Genomic DNA, 19,782 nt, shown 5'->3' with positions numbered 1-19,782 from the left:
CTCTGATAAAATATGAACACATGGTGGTTCCTAGTACCCAACAAAATAGTGACTTAGATAAAAAGAGGTGAAGAATCTCAAAAGATGTATGTTTCATTGTGGGCTGAGTATTGGAGTGGACAGAGTTGAAATATGAACTAGATTTTCCAGGATGAGTTGATCTTGGACTAAAATTCAGGCTGAGTTGTTTTCAATCTCAGAGAACGTCAAGTTAGACTAATCTCTGGTGTGACTAATTAATGATTAGTGAGCAAGTTACTACATTACATATAGATGTTTAAATTTCTTTAACAATTCATTAAAGAATACATGACTCTATATCTATTAGATATAAGTTGGTATTTTGACTTCTTATTTCAACAATGAATATAATTTTTAAATGCAAAGCATTTTGGGATGGAAAAGAGTACACTCTCCCTATATAATTACCTACATTTTGATAGATGGATGTGTCTACCTACATACATTGCTGTGTGTTAGCATCTCTGAACTTGTGTATACACACATATGTGATTACGGACATGTGTAGCTGGTAATAAAAAGAAGTATCATCCCATGGGACTATGAATTTTTAGACATGACAGTTCTCATTGTCAGAAAGATGTTGAACTGGCAAATCTAAATGTCAAAATTATATGTAAGGGATCAGGTAATTTAGTAGGGAGAAAATTCAAGTAAATGCTGAGAAAAGTCTTATTTGGATGGTAGATTTCAGGTGAGCTATCACATTTCCCCTAGTTAGTTTTTCTTGAGATGATGGGGAATCATTAGGTATTTGAATAACAGGTGGAAGAATAGGTGGCTATTGTAGATTTCTAAGAAAAGAAATCAAATGGATTTTAGCAGAATGTTTATTTTTATTTTTTTGTATTCACTACTTTGTATGCTGTACTCTACCAGAGACATTTTATCAGACCAATAAAACTCTTTATAAACATTATTTTTAATGGCTGACTAATATCTTATAGTAAGCATTTATTTATTTAATAATTGTCATCAGTGCAGGATATTAAAGATATTTCCCTTTTTGGCTTATTTGCTATTGTAAATAATTCTGGAATTTATTACTTTTTGCATAAATCTTTGTGCTCATTTCCGATTATTTCCTTGAGTGACATTCCAGGAAGAAGAATTAGTAGGTCAAAGAGAATGAACATTTTCAAGGCATTTGACTCATATTGCTGAATTCCAAATGATTCTACAGACTTATACGTTGATTGTGAGTATGCGGTATATCTGAGAAACCACCTCGAGAGAAAGATTGCTAAGCTTGTCGTCTTTGTTAATTGTAGATTTTCTAGACTATCATTACATCACTCATAGTGAATAAAGAGTATCAAAAATGGCAGCTAATTCCTATTTTAATTTGGTAAGGGCCATATAAAAGTGGAATTATTTTATATCAGTAAATAATAATGAAAATGAAACAGCTAGTTAGGATGAGGGCTAGTAGGTTTTCAAGCGCAGACATAAGAAGCTGTCCGATGGAAGCTGTCTAGTCTGAGTCCCACCGCCTGAGCTGAATGACTTCCATAATTTATTTATTTTTAATTTATTTTTCAATTAGAGTTGACATACAATATTATATTAGTTTCGGGTATACAACATAGTGATTAGACATTTATATAACTTATGAAATGATCACCCTGATCAGTCAGTCCAGTACCCATTACACAGTTATTATGTTATTGACTATATTCCCTATGCTGTACTTTACATTCCTGTGACAATTTCCATAACTGGCAATTTGCACTTCTTAATCCCTTTCACCTTTTCACCATCCCCCACCCCCGCAACCCCATCTGGCAACCACCAATTTAAGTAGAACATTTACTTAAATAAATTGGGACACAGATGACAATGACATAGGAATAACTAGAAGATGTAGAGATAAGGATAGGGTAAATATAGGACAGTTAATAGGTGTAGAAAGGGATTAAGGTGAGCTCAAGTTGGGAGCATTTATTTAGATTCTTTGGCAAGATTTGAAAACATTTCTTTAGCCCCTTCCAAAATCTGCTTGGTCCTCACTCCATAAATAATGGGATTGAGCATAGGTGGAATGACCACATAGAGGTTTGCCAGAAGGATGTGGACATAGCGTGGGATGCGTCTCCCACCAAACCTGTAGGCAAAAACAGAAAAGAGGGCAGGGACATAGAAAAGTAGGATGACACAGACATGAGAGCCACAAGTGCTCAGCGCCTTGGACTGGGCATCCTGAGAAGGGAGGCGGAAAACAGCTAGGAGGATGTGAATGTAGGAAACAGCGATAAGGATGATGTCCAGGCCAGTGGAGAGTAGAGCAGCTGCCAGCCCATACCAGACATTGATGGAAATATCAGAACAGGACAGACGGGCTATGCCCATGTGCTCACAAAATGTGTGTTCAATGATGTTGATCCGGCAATAGTGCAGGCATTTCAGGAGAAAGATGGATGGAAACATGATGATGAAGCTGCGGGTCAGTGTGGCAGCAGCGATCTTCCCAATGACAGTGCTTGTGAGGATGGTGGCATATCGCAGAGGGGAACAGATGGCCACGTAACGGTCAAAGGCCATGGCCAGCAGGACTGCAGAGTCGGCCACAAAGAGGAAGTGGATGAAGAACATCTGGGTGAGGCAGCCATTGAAGGAAATGTGGCTAGAACCTAGCCAGAAGTTGGCCAGTGTTTTGGGCATCGTGGAAGTGGAGAGCAAGACATCAGTGCTGGCCAACATGGACAGGAATATGTACATGGGCTCATGCAGGCTTGGCTGGGAGAGAATGACGCAAATTAAAATGCCATTGCCTATGAGAGCGGCTACATACATGGTACAGAGGGGGACGGAGAGCCAGATGTGTAGGTGCTCCAGCCCAGGAATGCCAGTGAGGAGGCAGCCTGCCATGCGAGTGTCAGAGCTGTTCACAGCAGCTGTGCTGTTGGCAAATGAGAGAGCCATGATTTTCTGCAGAGCCCTCACCCGTGTCATGGGGGAAAATAGCTTCAGACTTTGTATACATTAGCATAATACACATAAAGATTTGCAAACAGCCACTAGGTGTGTACACACAGTTCCTACAACCATTATGAGCTCTGCACACAGGTATATTCCCTACAGACAATCACACACAAGCTCTGCACAAAGTGCACAGTTACAGGCCCTGCCCACAGACATGCTCTGTGTCCTTATTCAGAGACTCTCCATACAGCTCTAAGGTTTTCAGGCATCACAAGGCTTGAAAACATTGCCAGACTCAGTGCACTGCCATGGGTTCTGAGGAAAGCAGGAATAGCTAGAAAAATAAAAAAACAATCTCTATAATCTCTATGGGCATATGAACTGTAATGAACTCTGAAAAAGCCTCAGGCTATGCACAGAGGGGTCCTGCACCAGAGAAGAGTTGCCTCTGCTTAACAGACTATGTGGAAGCAGAGGGTTGGGGGCAGTGGGCACTGCACACCACACATCTCTTTTCCCTCAGTTACAGATGCTTTGACAAGTAAGGAGGCAGTGAAGGCAACTATGTCATGTAGGAAGAACACTGCACAAGGTGTGAAAAACCTGGGTCAGAGATCTGCACTGTCAGACTGTGATTTTGGATAAGTCATTCTTTTCTGAGTAACAATTTTCTGATCTTTGAAATGAGCATAATTGGTGTCCTGCTGGTGTACTAAATTAAATTTGTCTGTGGAAGCCTTATTAAAATATGCGGTCGGTGCTTCCTGAGTCACCCCTGTGCCTCTGAAGTGTGGGATTATCACCCAGAACATGAAGGAAGTTATGGAATAATGCTTCTGAAAATATGGTCCCCAGGCCAGCATCATCAGGGAACTCACAAAATCTTGGACACTACCACACACCTAATGAATTATGATCTCTGGGGTTGAAGGAAGAATTTTTGTTTTTTCAAGGCCACCAGATGATTCTGATTCATGCTCAAGTTCGTGAATCTCTGATGTAAGAACTTTTTATACTTTCTTCCGAATCTAGTCTACATGTCCATCTCTTCTGCCAGGACCAAGAATGTCTCAGTCCTAATTGCTTTATGCAGCATTCTCCATGAAAATGCTTCAGCTTCAGCTAACTCTAACCAGTGTTTTCCTCAGCTCACTCAGTCAGGATGTGAAGAAAATGATACAGCCATACAAATAGTCTTTAGTACACACCAGGCCAGCTGACTTCTCATCAGTCCTATTAAATTATTCTCACAATGGTATAGAACTTTTACCACCACCCAAATTCCTCTTCCACCCTTTCAACAGAACTTCTCTCCTACCACATATCTAAGACTGCAGGACTATCAGGAGACAACTTATATTATTAATCCAGTCTTGTAAATTTATCTTATCTCCACATCATCCTTCTCTCATTTCCTCCACTCTCAGAGAAAGTAGAGTTAATGTCCCTTCTGCGTTTCGATGTCTCCACTGTTATAGCTATATTTTACTTCATCTGGGCACAAGAAAGTTCCTTTAAGTTTTTTGTTTATAGATCTATCTATTTATTTATTTAGAGAGTACAAAGACAATATGAATCAATCCTATTTTTTATAGTAGCAGCAAAAAACCTGTACAATTAAATTTGTAAAGGTTTGATTAAAATATAAACAAACAAGCATACAAAATGTATGTTAAAAACATAACATACTTAAAAATAAATTTAACCAAACTTGCAAAGCCTCTACACTGAGAATTACAAACTATTGCTGGAAGAGATTTTTTTAAAAATGTAAATAAATGGAGATATATACCATGTATACAAATTGGAAGACCAAATTGATTGTTAAAATATCAGTTCCCTCAAAGTAAATCTGTAGTTTGTTTTTTTAATTTAATTTAAAATTTTCAGCTTTACTGAGGCATAATTGATAGTGATAATTTAATACATAAAATATTTTGAAATGATTACCACTATCAAGTTAATTAACACATCCATTACTTCACATAGTTACCATTATTTTTGTGTCCTTATTTTAAATTATTTTAAAACAAGCTAGGTACACACACAAAACACACACACAAACACACAAATACAACACACATGCACACACACACACACACACACACACACACACACACATATATATATATATATATATACTTGTATTCGTATGTGTATATATGCATGCATAAGGGTATAAGCATATATGTATGTGTATATGTATTTATGTATGTCTATCTTCAAGAATAATTTCCCCACCTATTTGAATCCCTTTTTTTTGTACCTCCTCAGGGACTTTGTTCTGTCAATTATCCCCTCTCTTCTTTATCTTCAGTTTCTCCTAATTTCCTAGATCTTTATTCTTGATGAACAGTCAAATATTTTTAACCTTGAAAGCAAACAAAAAATTAACAGCTATAATAAAAATATCTTATTCTGCCAGCCTGCCTCACTGCCTCCTGTTCTGCCTCTCTTCTTTCTTTTAAGCTCACGCCTTTCATGAAATACTTGTTTTGACTTTGATTTCTCTGCCCTCCACTGGTTCTTCTCTAGTCCTTGGCCTCCCTTTTCAGTCCTCATTAATTGGTTCCTTTGTCCCTGCTGGATGGTTTACTGTTGGTACTTCCTGTTGGTCTATCTCTAGTCTATCCTCACTCTTCACTCTCCCTGGCCAACCTTGTCACTTGCTGTGGCTTCATTTAGCCCACCTCCCAAATCTGTATTTGCCATTTATATTGTTTTTCAGGCTCCAAATCCACTATCCAAAGATCTCCCAACCGACCTCCTAGCCTGCAGTCTTTCCAATCTCTTAACCAGCCTCCCTATATAAATTATGTTTCCAAAAGATGATTTTGAGCATGCTACTTATAAATAATAATTTCCCATTGCCTGATAGAGTCACGTACACAGTACTCTGCTTTCTCTACCAATACTGGACAAAATGCCTGTCTCTGAACCTGCTCTTCTTACTCTGTGTTCTTTTATACAATCCACTCCATCCTCCCTTTTAATGTAGCCAGTTTATAGTTTTCATTCAGGACAACTTTCCTCATTTCTCAAAGCTGGGTTATGCGCTTCCCCTGTTCTCCAATGTTCCCCTGTAGTTATCTATTTCACTCTCTAGTATTTATCACACTGAAATATTTTCAGCCTCAATATATTAATAATATGAGCTCCCTAAGGATCAGCACTGGTGTCTGGGATAGAGTTGATATGTAATAGTGAATGTTAAACTAAAAAATGATTGAACAGGTAAGTTCCCACTCACTCAGCCACATAAGTTCACACTGTCAAGGACACACACTCATCATAAAAATCCCAGGTTTAAGATCATAGATCTGTCCTCACATTCTCTTCTTGTCTGTAGTCCGTGCCATTTGTTGTGCTCATTCTTTCCACAGCATCACTCATCATGCACACCCTCCACTACATGTTCCCACCTTTGTCAGTCACGTCAGCACCTGCATAATTTTTCTTCTTCAATTTCAGTTCTGCGCTTCAATAATCAACCTCCAAGGCAACTTTTGTTCACAGTACGTCCTTATCATTTATCCATATGACTTCTGGTTTCACTCCTATTCAGGCACCCATTGATGTTGCCACCCCCCCAAACGCATGAGCAACCCCAAAGAGCACTTAAAATTGACTCTCTGGCTGCCCCCCCCCCCCCCCATTTTCAGACCTTCTACTCTTTATATGCTCATTCCCTTGCCTGTTGGTTCATGCTTCTGTCATCTTTGGAAAAATGCCTAGTCTCTCAATTCAACAGGGTAGAAAAACTGTGCCTTCTATTCCAGTGAATTTATTTTTCCATCTGCTTTTGAATCCTTCACCTGACTGCATCATCCAGGAACTTTGCCCTTTATAAGTTGTCCCCCAAATGTGGTAGAATACCTTTTTTTCCTGTTATTCCTCAATGTCTGAGGATAGAACTTGTGTATCACTTATGATTCTTGCATCCTGCTTAAAAGCCAAGGATCACTTACTCAGCAAGCTCTCCATTCTCACCTGGAAAGTGACCCTCTAAACTGCCCTTCTTCCATCCCACTCCCCAGGAAAACACAGTTCATGCCAGTCACCCTAGACAATTCTTCCCTTCAGCCCTCCACACCTTCTTGAACATTGCTATAGAATTATCCACGCATCTGGTACCCATTCCCCATCCATTCCTCCATATTTATAACCTCTCCATCCTGAAAATATCTGACCCAGACTTACCTCCTCAATGCCACTTTCTCAGACTCACAGTTTCTCAGTTTAATATTTCATACACAGCTTAGACTTCCTTAATATGGAATTGAATCTCAGGCCCTGCCCCATATGGTGTTAATTCCCTCCTCTCCTTCGGGAGCAGAGATTCTCCTCCCTTTGTGTATCCTTCCCTTCCTTAGCTCCAAATTTCTCCATCACTTAGGCAACTATGTCTCTGTTCAACACAAAAATCTAAGGCACACAGGGATATGCTTTGGCATAGAGCCAGATAAGATAGATCCATTGATAGATACCCTGAGCATCTAAGGATGAGGGGTAGTCAGCACTAACACAGAGGCTCCTAGCCTGAAAGTTTTCATCTTTTCAAGAGAGCAATCTGGCAGCCTGAAACAAAGAGAAGTGCTTTCAAGGTGTTGAAAGCACTAAAATTCTTACTCTATGGCTTCAATTAGTGATTAAGATGACTTAAGTAGATGAAGAAGTGAAGAAGAAATGGAGTTGGCAGATCAAACAAGGATTTCCAAAAATGATCATAAGAGCTGGCAGATGAGATATAAGGACTGAAGGAGGACAAAGAGTCACAGTCAACTCTCAGATCACTATGTTCCAGCAGTGGGAGAATGCTGTGATGGCGAAGGGGGGAAGCGGATCAGGAAGTTGGCAGGTGGAAGAAGATAATGAGTCTTGGAGAATTGTTCAGGAGAATTGACAGAAGAATGTTTAGATAGAGACTTTCTTCCATATATTGAAGAGGTGGGGGTAAATTCTGGGATGTAGTAAATTGGTTCACTGGAGTCCTAATGATACACTGGCATTAAAAAATGCAGGTTTTCTAATTCACACATGGCCCCCATTATTTCTTTAAATAGATACCTTAGTAAGACTCACATCAGGTAGGATATTCAATACTTACATCCTTGAGAAATCTTAAACTGAGTTACTGGTGAGGCCAAGAGAATCTTGGAATTTTATTATAGTTGACAATAAAGGACCAATATCCTCCAAGGTCATAGATCTGTTGGGATATTTTTCCAATATAGTAACAATATAGTTATGGTAATGTCTATAGATGGGGAATTATTGGTTTAATTGAGGTCTCTTGGCAGCTTTTGGTAAATGCTTTAGAGGTTGTGACAGGAGGTAGATTGCATTTTTTTCTAGTGTGTGTTAGGTGATAGAAAGGGAGGGATCCTTGTTGTGGAAAAGACTTAAAGGGAATTTATGGACAGTCAGTCCCAGGAATCAAATGGGATATTTTTGTCCTCAGGAAATGACAATCAAGATGATGGCGACGTTGAAATTGACAAACTTCAATCCAGACTCCTTCATTTTGGTGAGGATCCCAGAACTGGAGTAGTTTCACATCTGGATTGAAATTTCTTTCTGTACGATCTACCTTGGGCCCTTTCAGACAGTGGTATCCTTCTCTACCTCATCACTATGGATCACAGACTCCATGTACCCATGTTCTTCTTTCTCTCAATGCTGGCTTCTGCAGACTTCATATTATGCATCACATGTGTCCCCAAAACACTTGGCGTACTGTGGTTGAAAGCTCAGATAATCATATTCCTGGCTGCCTCATCTGGTTGTTTTTTCCTCCACTTCAGGTTTTACAGGACTCAGCCATCATGTTGGGCATGACATTTGATCATTATATGGTCATTTGTTCCCCTTTGAGATATACACTAGTGTCTTGACACCTGGAATGATTTCAAGATCATAGTGGGCATTTTTGGTCAGAGCTTTAGTACCATTTTGCTTATTGTTTTCCTGGTAATGTGTCTGCCCTTCTGCAGGACACTTATCATCTCACACACATATTGTGAGCAAATAGGGCTTCTGCTGACATCTCCATCAATATCTGGTATGGCTTTGCTGTGCCCATAATGACTATTATCTTGGACCTGATCCTCATTGGTATTTCCTACACTCTCATTCTTTGTGCTGTTTTCTACCTTCCACCCAGAGGTGCCCACCAGAAAGCCTTCAGCACCCATAGTTCTCACGTTAGTGTCATTCTCATATGCTACACACCAGCCGTGTTCTCCGTCCTTACTCATTGCTTTGGCCACAACATCTCTCATACGTTGCATATCACATTTGCGATCCTCTATGTGGCAAGCCCTCCTGCACACAATCCCTCCTGCACACAACCCCATTATTTATGGTATAAAAACAAAACGGATTAGGGACAAGATCATCCCTCTAATTCTTTCCTAAAGGGATGCAGTGACCTGGGGATGAGAACATGGAGAAAAAGATTATGGGAAGTCAATAATCATATTGATTTAATAGAATTTCTTATGTAAATCAATAGCAGGAAATCCTACAATAACGGATCCAATTCTTATGGATTTCAAGACCTCAGTTGTGTTGGAGAAAATTATTTATAGAATTAGAGGGAGAGAGGTCAGGATTTTTCAAATCCTAAGAAAATGATAGGCATCAGATGGAAGTATATATGATTTTCTACCATCAAAAACATAAATGCACAAAATTTTTACTCTTCCTTTAGTCCTTTTATCCTATTTCAATTTCTTCTTTTCAGAATAAAAGAAAAAATAGCACTTAATTCTTAGGTTTACTGTGGGGTTAAATTTGTTTAACACACGGTAAGCTCATAAATTCAATAACAATCTGTATACTGGTGGTTATTGAAGTCTAAAGCCCTACTCCCAGTTGTTTTTCTGTCCCACCTAGTCAACTCTCTACCTGTTATCTCCTCTTGGATATCTCACTGAAACTTCAAAATCAACATGTTCAAAAATATTATCATCTTCTCTTTCTTTCCTCACAATCAACACATTCTCTTGAATACGCTATTTTACTGAATGGTATGGAATTCAACTAATTTCCCATGTCAAAGCTTGTTTACCTTATCTTATTTATTTTCTCTAATTATTTAAAAATTAATTTACTATTGGTTATGTCTTCTGAATATCATTCTATTTATTCACATGTTTCACATTAAAATATGATCATCACACTCTCTTTATCCTGGATTTTTTTAGCAGCCTCATTTAGGAATTTGCTGCCTCTAAACTTTTTTCTCTCCCATCCATTTTTTTAAATCAGAAACTAGAGTTGTCTCATAAAACTCCAACCTAGATCATGTTAGTCCTCTATTTAAATCATTTAATAGTTACCCATTTTGTTTGGAATAAACCCCAAACATCCTAACATATCTTTAAAGCCTTTTATGGCCCGATTTGTGTTAACTACTTATTGCTTGGTGTCCACTGACTCCACTCTCCCCTTCCCTCTCACTCTCTCCCTCATACACTTTTTATGTTAACAACCACCCTGTACTTCTTTTGGCTATTCAAATAAACTATGTTCTCTTTTCCTTCTGGACCTTCATATACGCTATTTCCTCTGGAATCCGAAGCTTAGTTTAAACTTGCGTAGGAATGAAAATGATGGGAAATGATTTTTCAATCCCTTTTTATTATATCTCATATCCACTAAATGACTATAATTTTTTAAAAAGTAAAATAGTGAGGATATAGAGAAATTGGAAACTTAATACATTGTTAGTGGAAATGTACAATGGTGCAGCCTTTGTAAAAAACAGTTGGTTGGTTCCTCAAAAAGTTAAATACAGAATTACCATAAGACCCAACAATCCTTCTTCTAGGTATATAACAAAAAACATTGAAAACAGATGTCCAAACAAACACTTGGAAATGAATGTTTATAGTAGCGTTGTTTGTAATAGCCAAAAAAGTGGAAACAACTTATATCAAACATGTGTCAACTAATGATTCATCAGTTATATCCAAACAATGGAATATCATTCATCCATAAAAGGGAATGAAGTTCTGATGTATAACACAACATGGTGAATCTTATAATGCTAAGTGAAAGAAACCAGACACAAAAAGCCACGTGCTGCATGATCCCAGTTATGTCAAAGTCCAGAATAGGCTAATCCTTAGAAACAGAAAGTAGATTAGTAGTTGCTGGTGTTTGGAGGAGGGTGAAATGGGAGGGATTGCTTAGTGAATATGAGGTTTCTTTTTGAGATGATGAAAATCTTCTGGAATTAGATAATGGTGACTGTTGCACAACATTATAAATGTACTAAAACCCACTAAATTGTACACCTTAAATGGATAAAATGGTCTATTTTATATTATGTGAGTCTTACCTTAATAAAAAAGTTAAATATGCTCTATATCATACAAATAATAAATGAAGTGCATACAGATAATAAGTCTGTTTGATTTTACTTACTGTCTTACCTCTCAGTGAGGAAGAACTACTCTAGCACAGAGATCTCTTTTTCTTGCATACTTTCTGGGTTAAACCAAAACCACAATATTAGAGCTCATTCTAGTCCCAGTGTGCCAGGCCTACCAAAAGCGACAACAAATGGTGAGCTGGAGACTGTTCAAACTAGCTCGTGAAAGCCAAGTGTGAAATTTTCAGAAGTGTTATGAACAGGTCAATATCATATTAGTAGCTTGAAATTAGCCACAGAGGGAATATCTATATCTTAGAAATCAGCAAATCTACAAATAACCCCCCCCCAAAACCAGTAGTTAAACATTCACTAGCACACCACTGGCTACAATCCTTTTTTTTTAAATAAAAATTTATTTATGTATTTATTTTTTTATTTACTCATGTTTTTTTGTTTTGTTTTGTTTTTTAAATTAAAGTTTATTGGGGTGACAATAGTAAAGTTATATAGGTCTCAGATGTACAATTCTGTAATACAGCATCTATATATCACATTGTGTGTTTACCACCCAGAGTCAGTTCTCCTTCCATCACCATATATTTGACCCCCGTTTACCCTCATCTATCACCACCCTGCCCCCTTACCCTCCAGCAACCATCAAACCTCTTGAAGCCCGACTCATAGGCCTGAGTGTGGCGCAGGCCATGACCTCATACATTATATGGCTACACTTGAGCTTCAGCCACTCTGTCGGCTCTAATTCTTCTGGACTCTGATTCAAGTCTCTTTGGTCATCTTTTTCTCTACTGATCCTTTGTATTCCTAAGCTTGGTAGTATTATTGTTGGTGGTGGGGGTGTAACACATTACTTTATTACGTATTGTGATTTATATAGGCCCTTTTAGGTATATGGATTTGTGTGACTACAGAGAATAGAATGGGAAGGAGAGACAGCAATAAGCATAGGGCCAGGAATTACCCAAGACTTATAGGGTTGAGTTTTATGGAAGCAGAAGAGCATTTATACTGGAAGTGTGTACTGAGTTTGTGTTGGGTTTTAAATATTCGTGTCATCAATTTTATCCTGAATGTGCACACCAAGTTCTGGATGAGGAACATATTCACATTATTCACTTAAAAAGCAAATAATAATCACGTGATTCCCTAAACTCAATTCTTATCTGTAGGGTTATATAATGAAGGCCAGGTCAAATGTCCTATGGATGTGAAATCTGTTTTACTGTCAAGGAACAAATAAAAATGTGTTTCCTCTCCTTAGAAAAGCTAAAGAGACTACTCCTCTCCTTACCTTCCAGTTTCTGAGAAAATTTCCTTGGAGAATAATGGGAAATCAATCTCTGTAGGGGAAAGATAAGAACATTGTCTCCAGGTTTAAAACCCAACCATGTTGTCATTCTTCTGGAGTTAGGTAAATGTCTCTGGAGTTCTCTCACTATCTATAGTTATCTCACTAACTATAGTTGTAAATTAACTTCCCAAAACTCAGTCTTAGTCCAGGATCCCAAGATTTTGGCAAAATTTATTCAGAAAGTGCAACTCAGGAAAAACACAAAAATATTTTCTTTATACTCCACAAAATGCCAGAAATCTGAGCAGACAGCTGGCAAGAACAAGTTCCATGGTTATGGAATACAGTAAAATTCCCACAGGGCTTTCTGAGGGATGTGAAGTGCAAGACTGGCTCAGGCTGCCGGGATTCTGGGCAGTGCAGATGGAGCACTCGCACCTGAATAGTGTCTGTTTGTTGTTATCTTCTATCTAAAGTAGGTGCACATCTCATAGGGAAAAGCTGTGGGAGGTGACTTCACAGTAGTTAGATGAGCCCTGGTAGGAAAAGAAAGGAGGAGGGAGCTAGAAGGACTTTGCCATAGACAAAGGTCAGGGTTTTTGCTTTAGTTTTGTTCTTAACTTTTCACCTTAAGGAGGATGAAAGCTCATACCAGGGAACATAATGACATTAACGATAGAGACACAACACATTTGTACAGAATTTTGTAATTTCTAACGCGGTTTAGCATCGGCTTTCTCAGTGAGTCCTCATATAACAACCCTGTGAGATAGATGTTAAGGAGTTTCAAAAGAAGGTCGCTCAACTGCAAATTAGGAGGGTTGCATAGGCCACCTAGCATCCCAGGCAGTTTATATATACACACACAAACACTTTCATTAGCTAGTCCTTTTTTTTTTGGCAAAAATTGTGTTTATTAACTGCCAGCGACTGACACAGAGCATCAGAATAGGGTATTGTGCCATGGAGCAGCTGCCAAACAAGGAACAGAAGGAGGGGTGCATGTCCATTACACGCTGAATTTAGGTCGGATATGTTCAAAGTTGTACCGTCTGTGAGTGTCTGTCTTTGCTTTATGTTTGTTTTTGTGGGATGTGTGGTGTGTGTGTGTGTGTGTGCGTGTGCGTGTGCGTGTGCGTGTGTGTGTGAGAGAGAGAGAGAGAGAGAGAAGAGAGAGAAAGAGAGAGAGAGAAGTGAGCCTGTAAGTGCAGAGAAAAAAATGTCTGGAATCAGTCTCCCACAACTGCCCTGGGGAGTCACATGTGGGGAGATGGAAAGCAGTGCTCTTCTGTGCAGAGACACCTGAAAATAATTGTTTCCTGAGGTAAGTGCCTGGACACACAGGCAGAAATAGGCCTTAGGGATATGTGTTGGTCATCAACGAAACATGAACACCTGACAGAATATTAGACGCACAGTGAGAAACATCGTGCTTTAGCGTTTCACGGCGGTGAACTTTTCTTTCACTTGCTGGAGGCCTGATGGCCAGAGGTTCACAGCTTTGCATATGTTCATGAAAGGCCACCAGGTTCTTGGATTTAGTCATCTTCCTCGGGGTCACTAATCTCTTCATATACAACTCGGTTCTTTCTTTCCTGCAGCCTGTGGGCCCAGACACTAAACTTCACTTTGCTGGGTCCTGACATCTTCTCAGTCTCCTGACCAGAGGAACTCACTTCTCCTGGGGTACACAGCTTTTTCGGAGCCGGCTCCGAGGCAGGCGTTACTGGTAGTGGCATCATATCATTTTTTTCCCCTGCCGGCTCCATGGGCATCTCCTTCTCGTCTTTTATCCATTGCACAGAGGAAGCTTCTTGCGGATTTTCATCCTGATTCCTGGGGCTCTGATATTCATCAGAATCACTCTCAGGAGCATTTGTTGACTGATTCGGAGAACACATGAAATATGGGCAGTTGGTATTGAGACCTAGAAGAGTCATGTAGTCATAGTTTCTCTTCATGTACACATAGGTTCTTTGCTGTAAGTCTCCCAGCTTTGCCCATTCTTTCTTAGAAAAGTATTTCGAAATATCATTGAAGGCCTCATATTTCTCCTGTGATTTCTGAACATCCTCCCTGTGGCTCTTTGCCAAGGAGCTGCCTCTGTCCATGGCGCTGGGAATGGTGCGATGTCCCAGGGACACAGCCCGAGTCTCTCCAGAACCAAGGCCAAGGATCCTCAGAAGTGAGGCGTCTGTGAGGGGTCGATCCCCGCAGAGATGAATACCCGCAATTCAGTTACCCAGGGACCTTCGACCACTCAGAATAGTTAGTGAAGTGGATTTGGCCCACTGCAAGTCAGGGTAATACAGAGGAAATTGAGGCAGGAGTGGGGTCTGTCCTACCACCCAGGCTCCAGAGCCAGGAATATCTTCTCCAAGTGGCTAGCTAGTCCTTTTTAAAAATCCTTCCAAATCATGTACTTACAGCAAAAAATTTCATTTGTGTAGATGGTGCTACCTAGTATCATCAGGTATTCCCATTTGTATTACAAGATTGTTTTGGTCTTTTGTGAATAAGATGAGCTAGAAGGAGAGCTTCTATGTTCCCCTATTTGTATACCAATTTGATGTTCACTCTTTCTAATTTGTATTCATCATAGCTGTTGGGGAATACACATAGAGATCTAAAATTTAAATAGTGGTTGAAGGAGAGGCGTTTTATAAGTTATTTTTTGTTTGATAGAAATAGAGATATTATCATTAAATACTGAAAAACTTGTGTACATTTAAAATACTAGTTTGTATGTCTGTGAGTACACTTTTTAAATTAAAGTTTATTGCGGTGACAATGGTTAGCAAAATTACATAGGTTTCAAGTGCACAATTCTGTAATACATCATGTATATATTACATTGTGTGTTCACCACCCAGAGTCAGTTCTCCTTCCATCACCATATATTTGACCCTGTTTCCACTCTTCTACCACCCCCATGCCCGCTTACCTTCTAGTAACCACTAAACACTGAAACAGCCAAAGTGTCCTTCGATAAATGATTGGATAAAAAAGATGTAGTTTATGAGGCCTGACAATTAAATTTGTGAACTCATCCTAGAAATAGTGTTACATATCTCATTACTGAATATCACTATGGTCACCATTGAAGTACTCCTCTTAGGAAGCTATGCACGGACACCAGAGCCTAGTCCACCCTTCAAAGCAATTTTGGAACTCTTTTTCTGGAATGGTCATCAGAGCTGTCATCACATTACCCTTGATGTCCTGAATGTCATCAAAACGTCTTCCTTTCAATATTTCCTTTCTCTTCAGAGAAAAAAAGAAGTCATTGGGGGCCAGATCAGGCGAGTAGGGAGAGTGTTCCAACGCAGTTATATGTTTACAGCTGAAAACTCCCTCCCAGATAGTGTTGTGTGAGCTGGTGCATTGTCGTGATGCAAGAGCCATGAATTGTTGCCAAAAAGTTCAGGACATTTAACTTTATCACGCAGCCTTTTCAGCCCTTCCAAATAGTAAACATGGTTAACTGTCCAGTTGGTACAAATTCATAATGAATAATCCCTCTGATATCAAAAAAAGTTAGCAACTTGTTGCAATAAGTTCACAAACTTAATTGACAGACCTCATATATACACAATAGAATATACTCTGCCATAAGAAAAGATGAAATAGTGCCATTTGCAACAACAACATGGATAGATCTTGAGATTATTATGCTAAGCAAAATAAGACATAAAAAGTCAAGAACCATATGACTTCACTGACATATGGGATATAAAACTGAAAGCAACAAAGGAACAAGACAAACAAACAAAGAAACAAAAACTCATAGACACAGAATACACATATTTTTAAGAAACTATTTACCTTTGAAATAAAGGACTTATACAATTTGGATCATCCATATCTAATGAAAAAAGACGAATTTCATAGCAAATAGAGCCTGTCCTAAATGGCAGCTATGTTTTTTCTTTCCTAATAGGACCCTTCTTTCTTGCCTGTAAGAAACCACCATGAGATCCAGGCAACCTCAACAACACTTCCCTTTTGAAGAAAACACAAGGGCCACTCGCTCACGAATCTGTTTCGTCTTTACTCCATAGATAATTGGGTTCATCATGGGAGGAACAAGAACATAGAGATTGGCCAGCAGGATGTGGACATGCTTGGGGATTTTTTGGCCAAAGCGCTGAGCAATGACAGTGAAAACCCCTGGAAGGTAAAACATGAGGATGACACAGACATGGGAACCACAGGTGCTGAGTGCTTTCAGCCTAGCATCCTGGGATGGCAGCCTGAACACTGCCTGCAGAATAAGCATGTAGGAGATGACTATTGTCACCATATCCAGCATAACACTGAGTAATGGCACAGAGATTCCATACCAAATATTGATGGTGATATCAGCACAAGCCAGCTTTGCCAGCCCCATGTGTTCACAGAAAGTGTGGGCAATGATGTTTGTACGACAGAAGGGTAGGCGTTTCACAAGAAAGACAATGGGGAAAACAGTTGCAAAACCCCTGAGCACTATAGTGCCCCCTATTTTGCCAATGACACCAAGGCTAAGAATGGTGGTGTACCTCAGTGGGTAGCAGATGGCTACATAGCGGTCAAAAGCCATGGCCAAGAGAATGCCTGACTCCACTACAAAGGCAAAATGCATAAAGAAGAGTTGGGTTACACAACCACCAAAAGAGATGTTGACGTCATCAAACCAGAAGATGCTCAGGGCTTTGGGTACTGTGGATGTAGATAGAATTAGATCCCAAAAAGCCAGCAAGGAGAGGAAGAGGTACATGGGTTTATGAAGACTGCGCTCCACTGCCACCACACAGATCAGGATGCCATTTCCTGACACAGCCACCAGGTACATCAGGCAGAAGGGGATGGAGATCCACATGTGTAGCTCCTTCAGGCCAGGGATGCCAGTGAGAACAAACATATCATAATTGACAGTGGAATAGTTGGGAGCTGACATGCCTGAAATTATGGTATAAAACTTTTATCACTTATCTGTAAGGAGGAAGAAAGTTAGAGAGCTGGCCTGTCACAATCAACTAGCATTTATTTATTTAACTCGCAATGGGATTAGATCTGCTATGTCAAATTCCAGTTAATGAGTTCCTACCTATTCAGAGGTGTTAAGTGTGGACCCAGATGTGTGTAGTAATCTACTTTGGAGAGAAGGATTCCGAAGATTCAAAGTGGGATCAAAGGATTTTTTTTTTGAGGGCGCAGCTCACAGTGGCCCATGTGGGGATCAAACCGGCAACCTTGGTGCTATCAGCACCATGTTCCAACCAACTGAGCTAACCGGTCACTCGGGATCAAAGAATTTTAAAAAGATGCTTCCAAGGAAAATCCTGAGGCTGGTACTATTTTCTCACACAATTAACATAAACTTAAAATGATGGTCTTACAAAATTTTAAAACCTGTAATAATCTATTGTATTCTCTGACTAAACATTTTAAGACAAGGAAGAAAATTATAAATTTTTATAAACAATATAAAAAATGAATAGAAACAAAAAGTGTTTTGTTGAACTAAGCAACAATTCTGCTATCTAGCACACACATTTATCTAATCAACTATTGGTTTATTGATTACCCAAGCATCTACCGATTACCTATCATATGTACAGAGACATGAACATGTGCATAAAAGGGAAAAAGGAGTTCATTTTAAATAGACTAAAAATTAATAAATAATCTTTATCAAAAAAGAAATTAATTTTCTCATTAACAAACAAAACATCCTTTTTATTCTATATCAGGAAAGATCAACATACACAAAGAGCATAATTACTTTGATTTAACAAATAAATGCTATTTAAAATTTACCATTTATTATTAAATTAAAAAGATTGCAAAAATGTTTGTGCTTAGTGTCATTGTGGAACAATAACAATTATTTATAAATATGTATTTGCATAGATAAGATGTCTGGTAGAGAAAACATCGAGATATACCTATTGTTATATCTGGATAGTGAACTAATGATACATTTAATTTTATCTGATAATTTTAAGTTTTTTACCATATGGAAAAATTGTGATATTATTTTATTACTGTCAAACATATGACAATATGATGTTCATTTTTTTATTAAATTGAGGGCTAAAAATGAATACTTTCATTAGAAGTTATTTAATTCACTATCTTCAACCCTTCAATGAATTTAGCCAATATCCCCTCTAATCCATAGTAATCTAATTTTCTCCAGATTCATGAAGCATCTGGAGTTATCCTGACTTTTAAAACTATACTGAGAAGTCTGGTCTTGATTATGAGCACGTCAAGTCTTCTTTGGTGCCAGAAGCTGGCATGGCAAAGAATAGGGGGTTACGTTTACCAAAGAATAGAGGTGTGTATGGAAAAATATATAGTTGTTCTTTACTTCATATTAAGACATATTCCTAATGTTATTTAAAGTTAAAAGCTAGAGCATTTTCCATACTTACAAAGATAAACTTGCTGAGCAAAATAATATTTCTGATGTGGTGTCTCAAGCTTTTAAACTGGAAGAAGTTGTATGTGTGAGCCCAGACTTCATGGGCAACTAGGAAATTAAAGTCAGGATTTAGCCACCCCAAGAGAATAAGATTTGAGAAGAACCCGTAGAATCCCTAACTTCCTTAACCTATCAAGAGCTCCCTTTCCCCGGACCACCCACTCAGGCACATCTCAGATCTGGATTCCTACCATGACTTAAAATGACTTAAAAGATTAGAGCACTCTCCTGAAATAGACCCTATTACAAGTCCCCAAACTGCTGGAGTTCTCACCATACATGTTTACCTGAATAGGAAACCAGAATGGGATCATCACAGCTGCAAAGTGTCCCTGGGGGAGGCTCAGGGAGCAAGGTACAGGAGTGGGCATTATTCCTGGGAAAGAGCACAAGAAGGCTGAGCCTACAGGGCTGGAAAAATTGCTGCCAGGGGATCAGGGGAGAAATGTAGATCCAGAGAATGAGAAGCATGGGGTAGGGTACTCAAAAAAAGTATACTCTGAAAAAGTTACTCACTTTGCCTCCTGACCATGTGGCTAGTCCATAGACAAAGGAATGGCTCCTTGCAGTTTATACCATTAACGTAACTGCTACGCGTCTGTGTGTCTAAGTTCCCCAAAACTGTTCCGCCTGCTACCTGTGTAGCCTAGTTCACGCACCACCATCCATTCCCTC

The 19,782-nt window shown here is 39.0% G+C and overlaps 3 protein-coding genes and 1 pseudogene across 3 annotated transcripts; 1 reads left to right on the top strand and 3 right to left on the bottom strand.

The window, feature by feature from the left end:
- Positions 1-1,962: 1,962 nt before the first annotated feature.
- LOC109436940 (olfactory receptor 52B6) lies at positions 1,963-2,973 on the bottom strand. The gene has a single exon (XM_019715821.2). It carries the CDS (start codon positions 2,971-2,973, stop codon positions 1,963-1,965), a length of 1,011 nt encoding a protein of 336 aa, XP_019571380.2.
- A 5,628-nt stretch (positions 2,974-8,601) lies between these two features.
- Positions 8,602-9,329, top strand: LOC109436929 (olfactory receptor 52H1; annotated as a pseudogene).
- A 4,844-nt stretch (positions 9,330-14,173) lies between these two features.
- LOC109436928 (putative protein SSX6) lies at positions 14,174-14,851 on the bottom strand (the record flags this gene model as incomplete). Its single annotated transcript, XM_019715808.2, has 1 exon — positions 14,174-14,851. A coding segment is annotated over one exon (678 nt), but the record flags the coding sequence as incomplete, so codon positions are not given.
- Positions 14,852-16,623: 1,772 nt separating this feature from the next.
- On the bottom strand, positions 16,624-17,574 carry LOC109436927 (olfactory receptor 52B2). Its single transcript, XM_019715807.2, has one exon. It carries the CDS (start codon positions 17,572-17,574, stop codon positions 16,624-16,626), a length of 951 nt encoding a protein of 316 aa, XP_019571366.2.
- Between the last annotated feature and the right edge of the window lie 2,208 nt (positions 17,575-19,782).

Source organism: Rhinolophus sinicus, linkage group LG06 (genome assembly GCF_036562045.2).
Source record: "Rhinolophus sinicus isolate RSC01 linkage group LG06, ASM3656204v1, whole genome shotgun sequence".
Lineage (NCBI taxonomy): Eukaryota > Metazoa > Chordata > Mammalia > Chiroptera > Rhinolophidae > Rhinolophus > Rhinolophus sinicus.
This window is presented reverse-complemented; position numbering and strand designations above follow the sequence as displayed.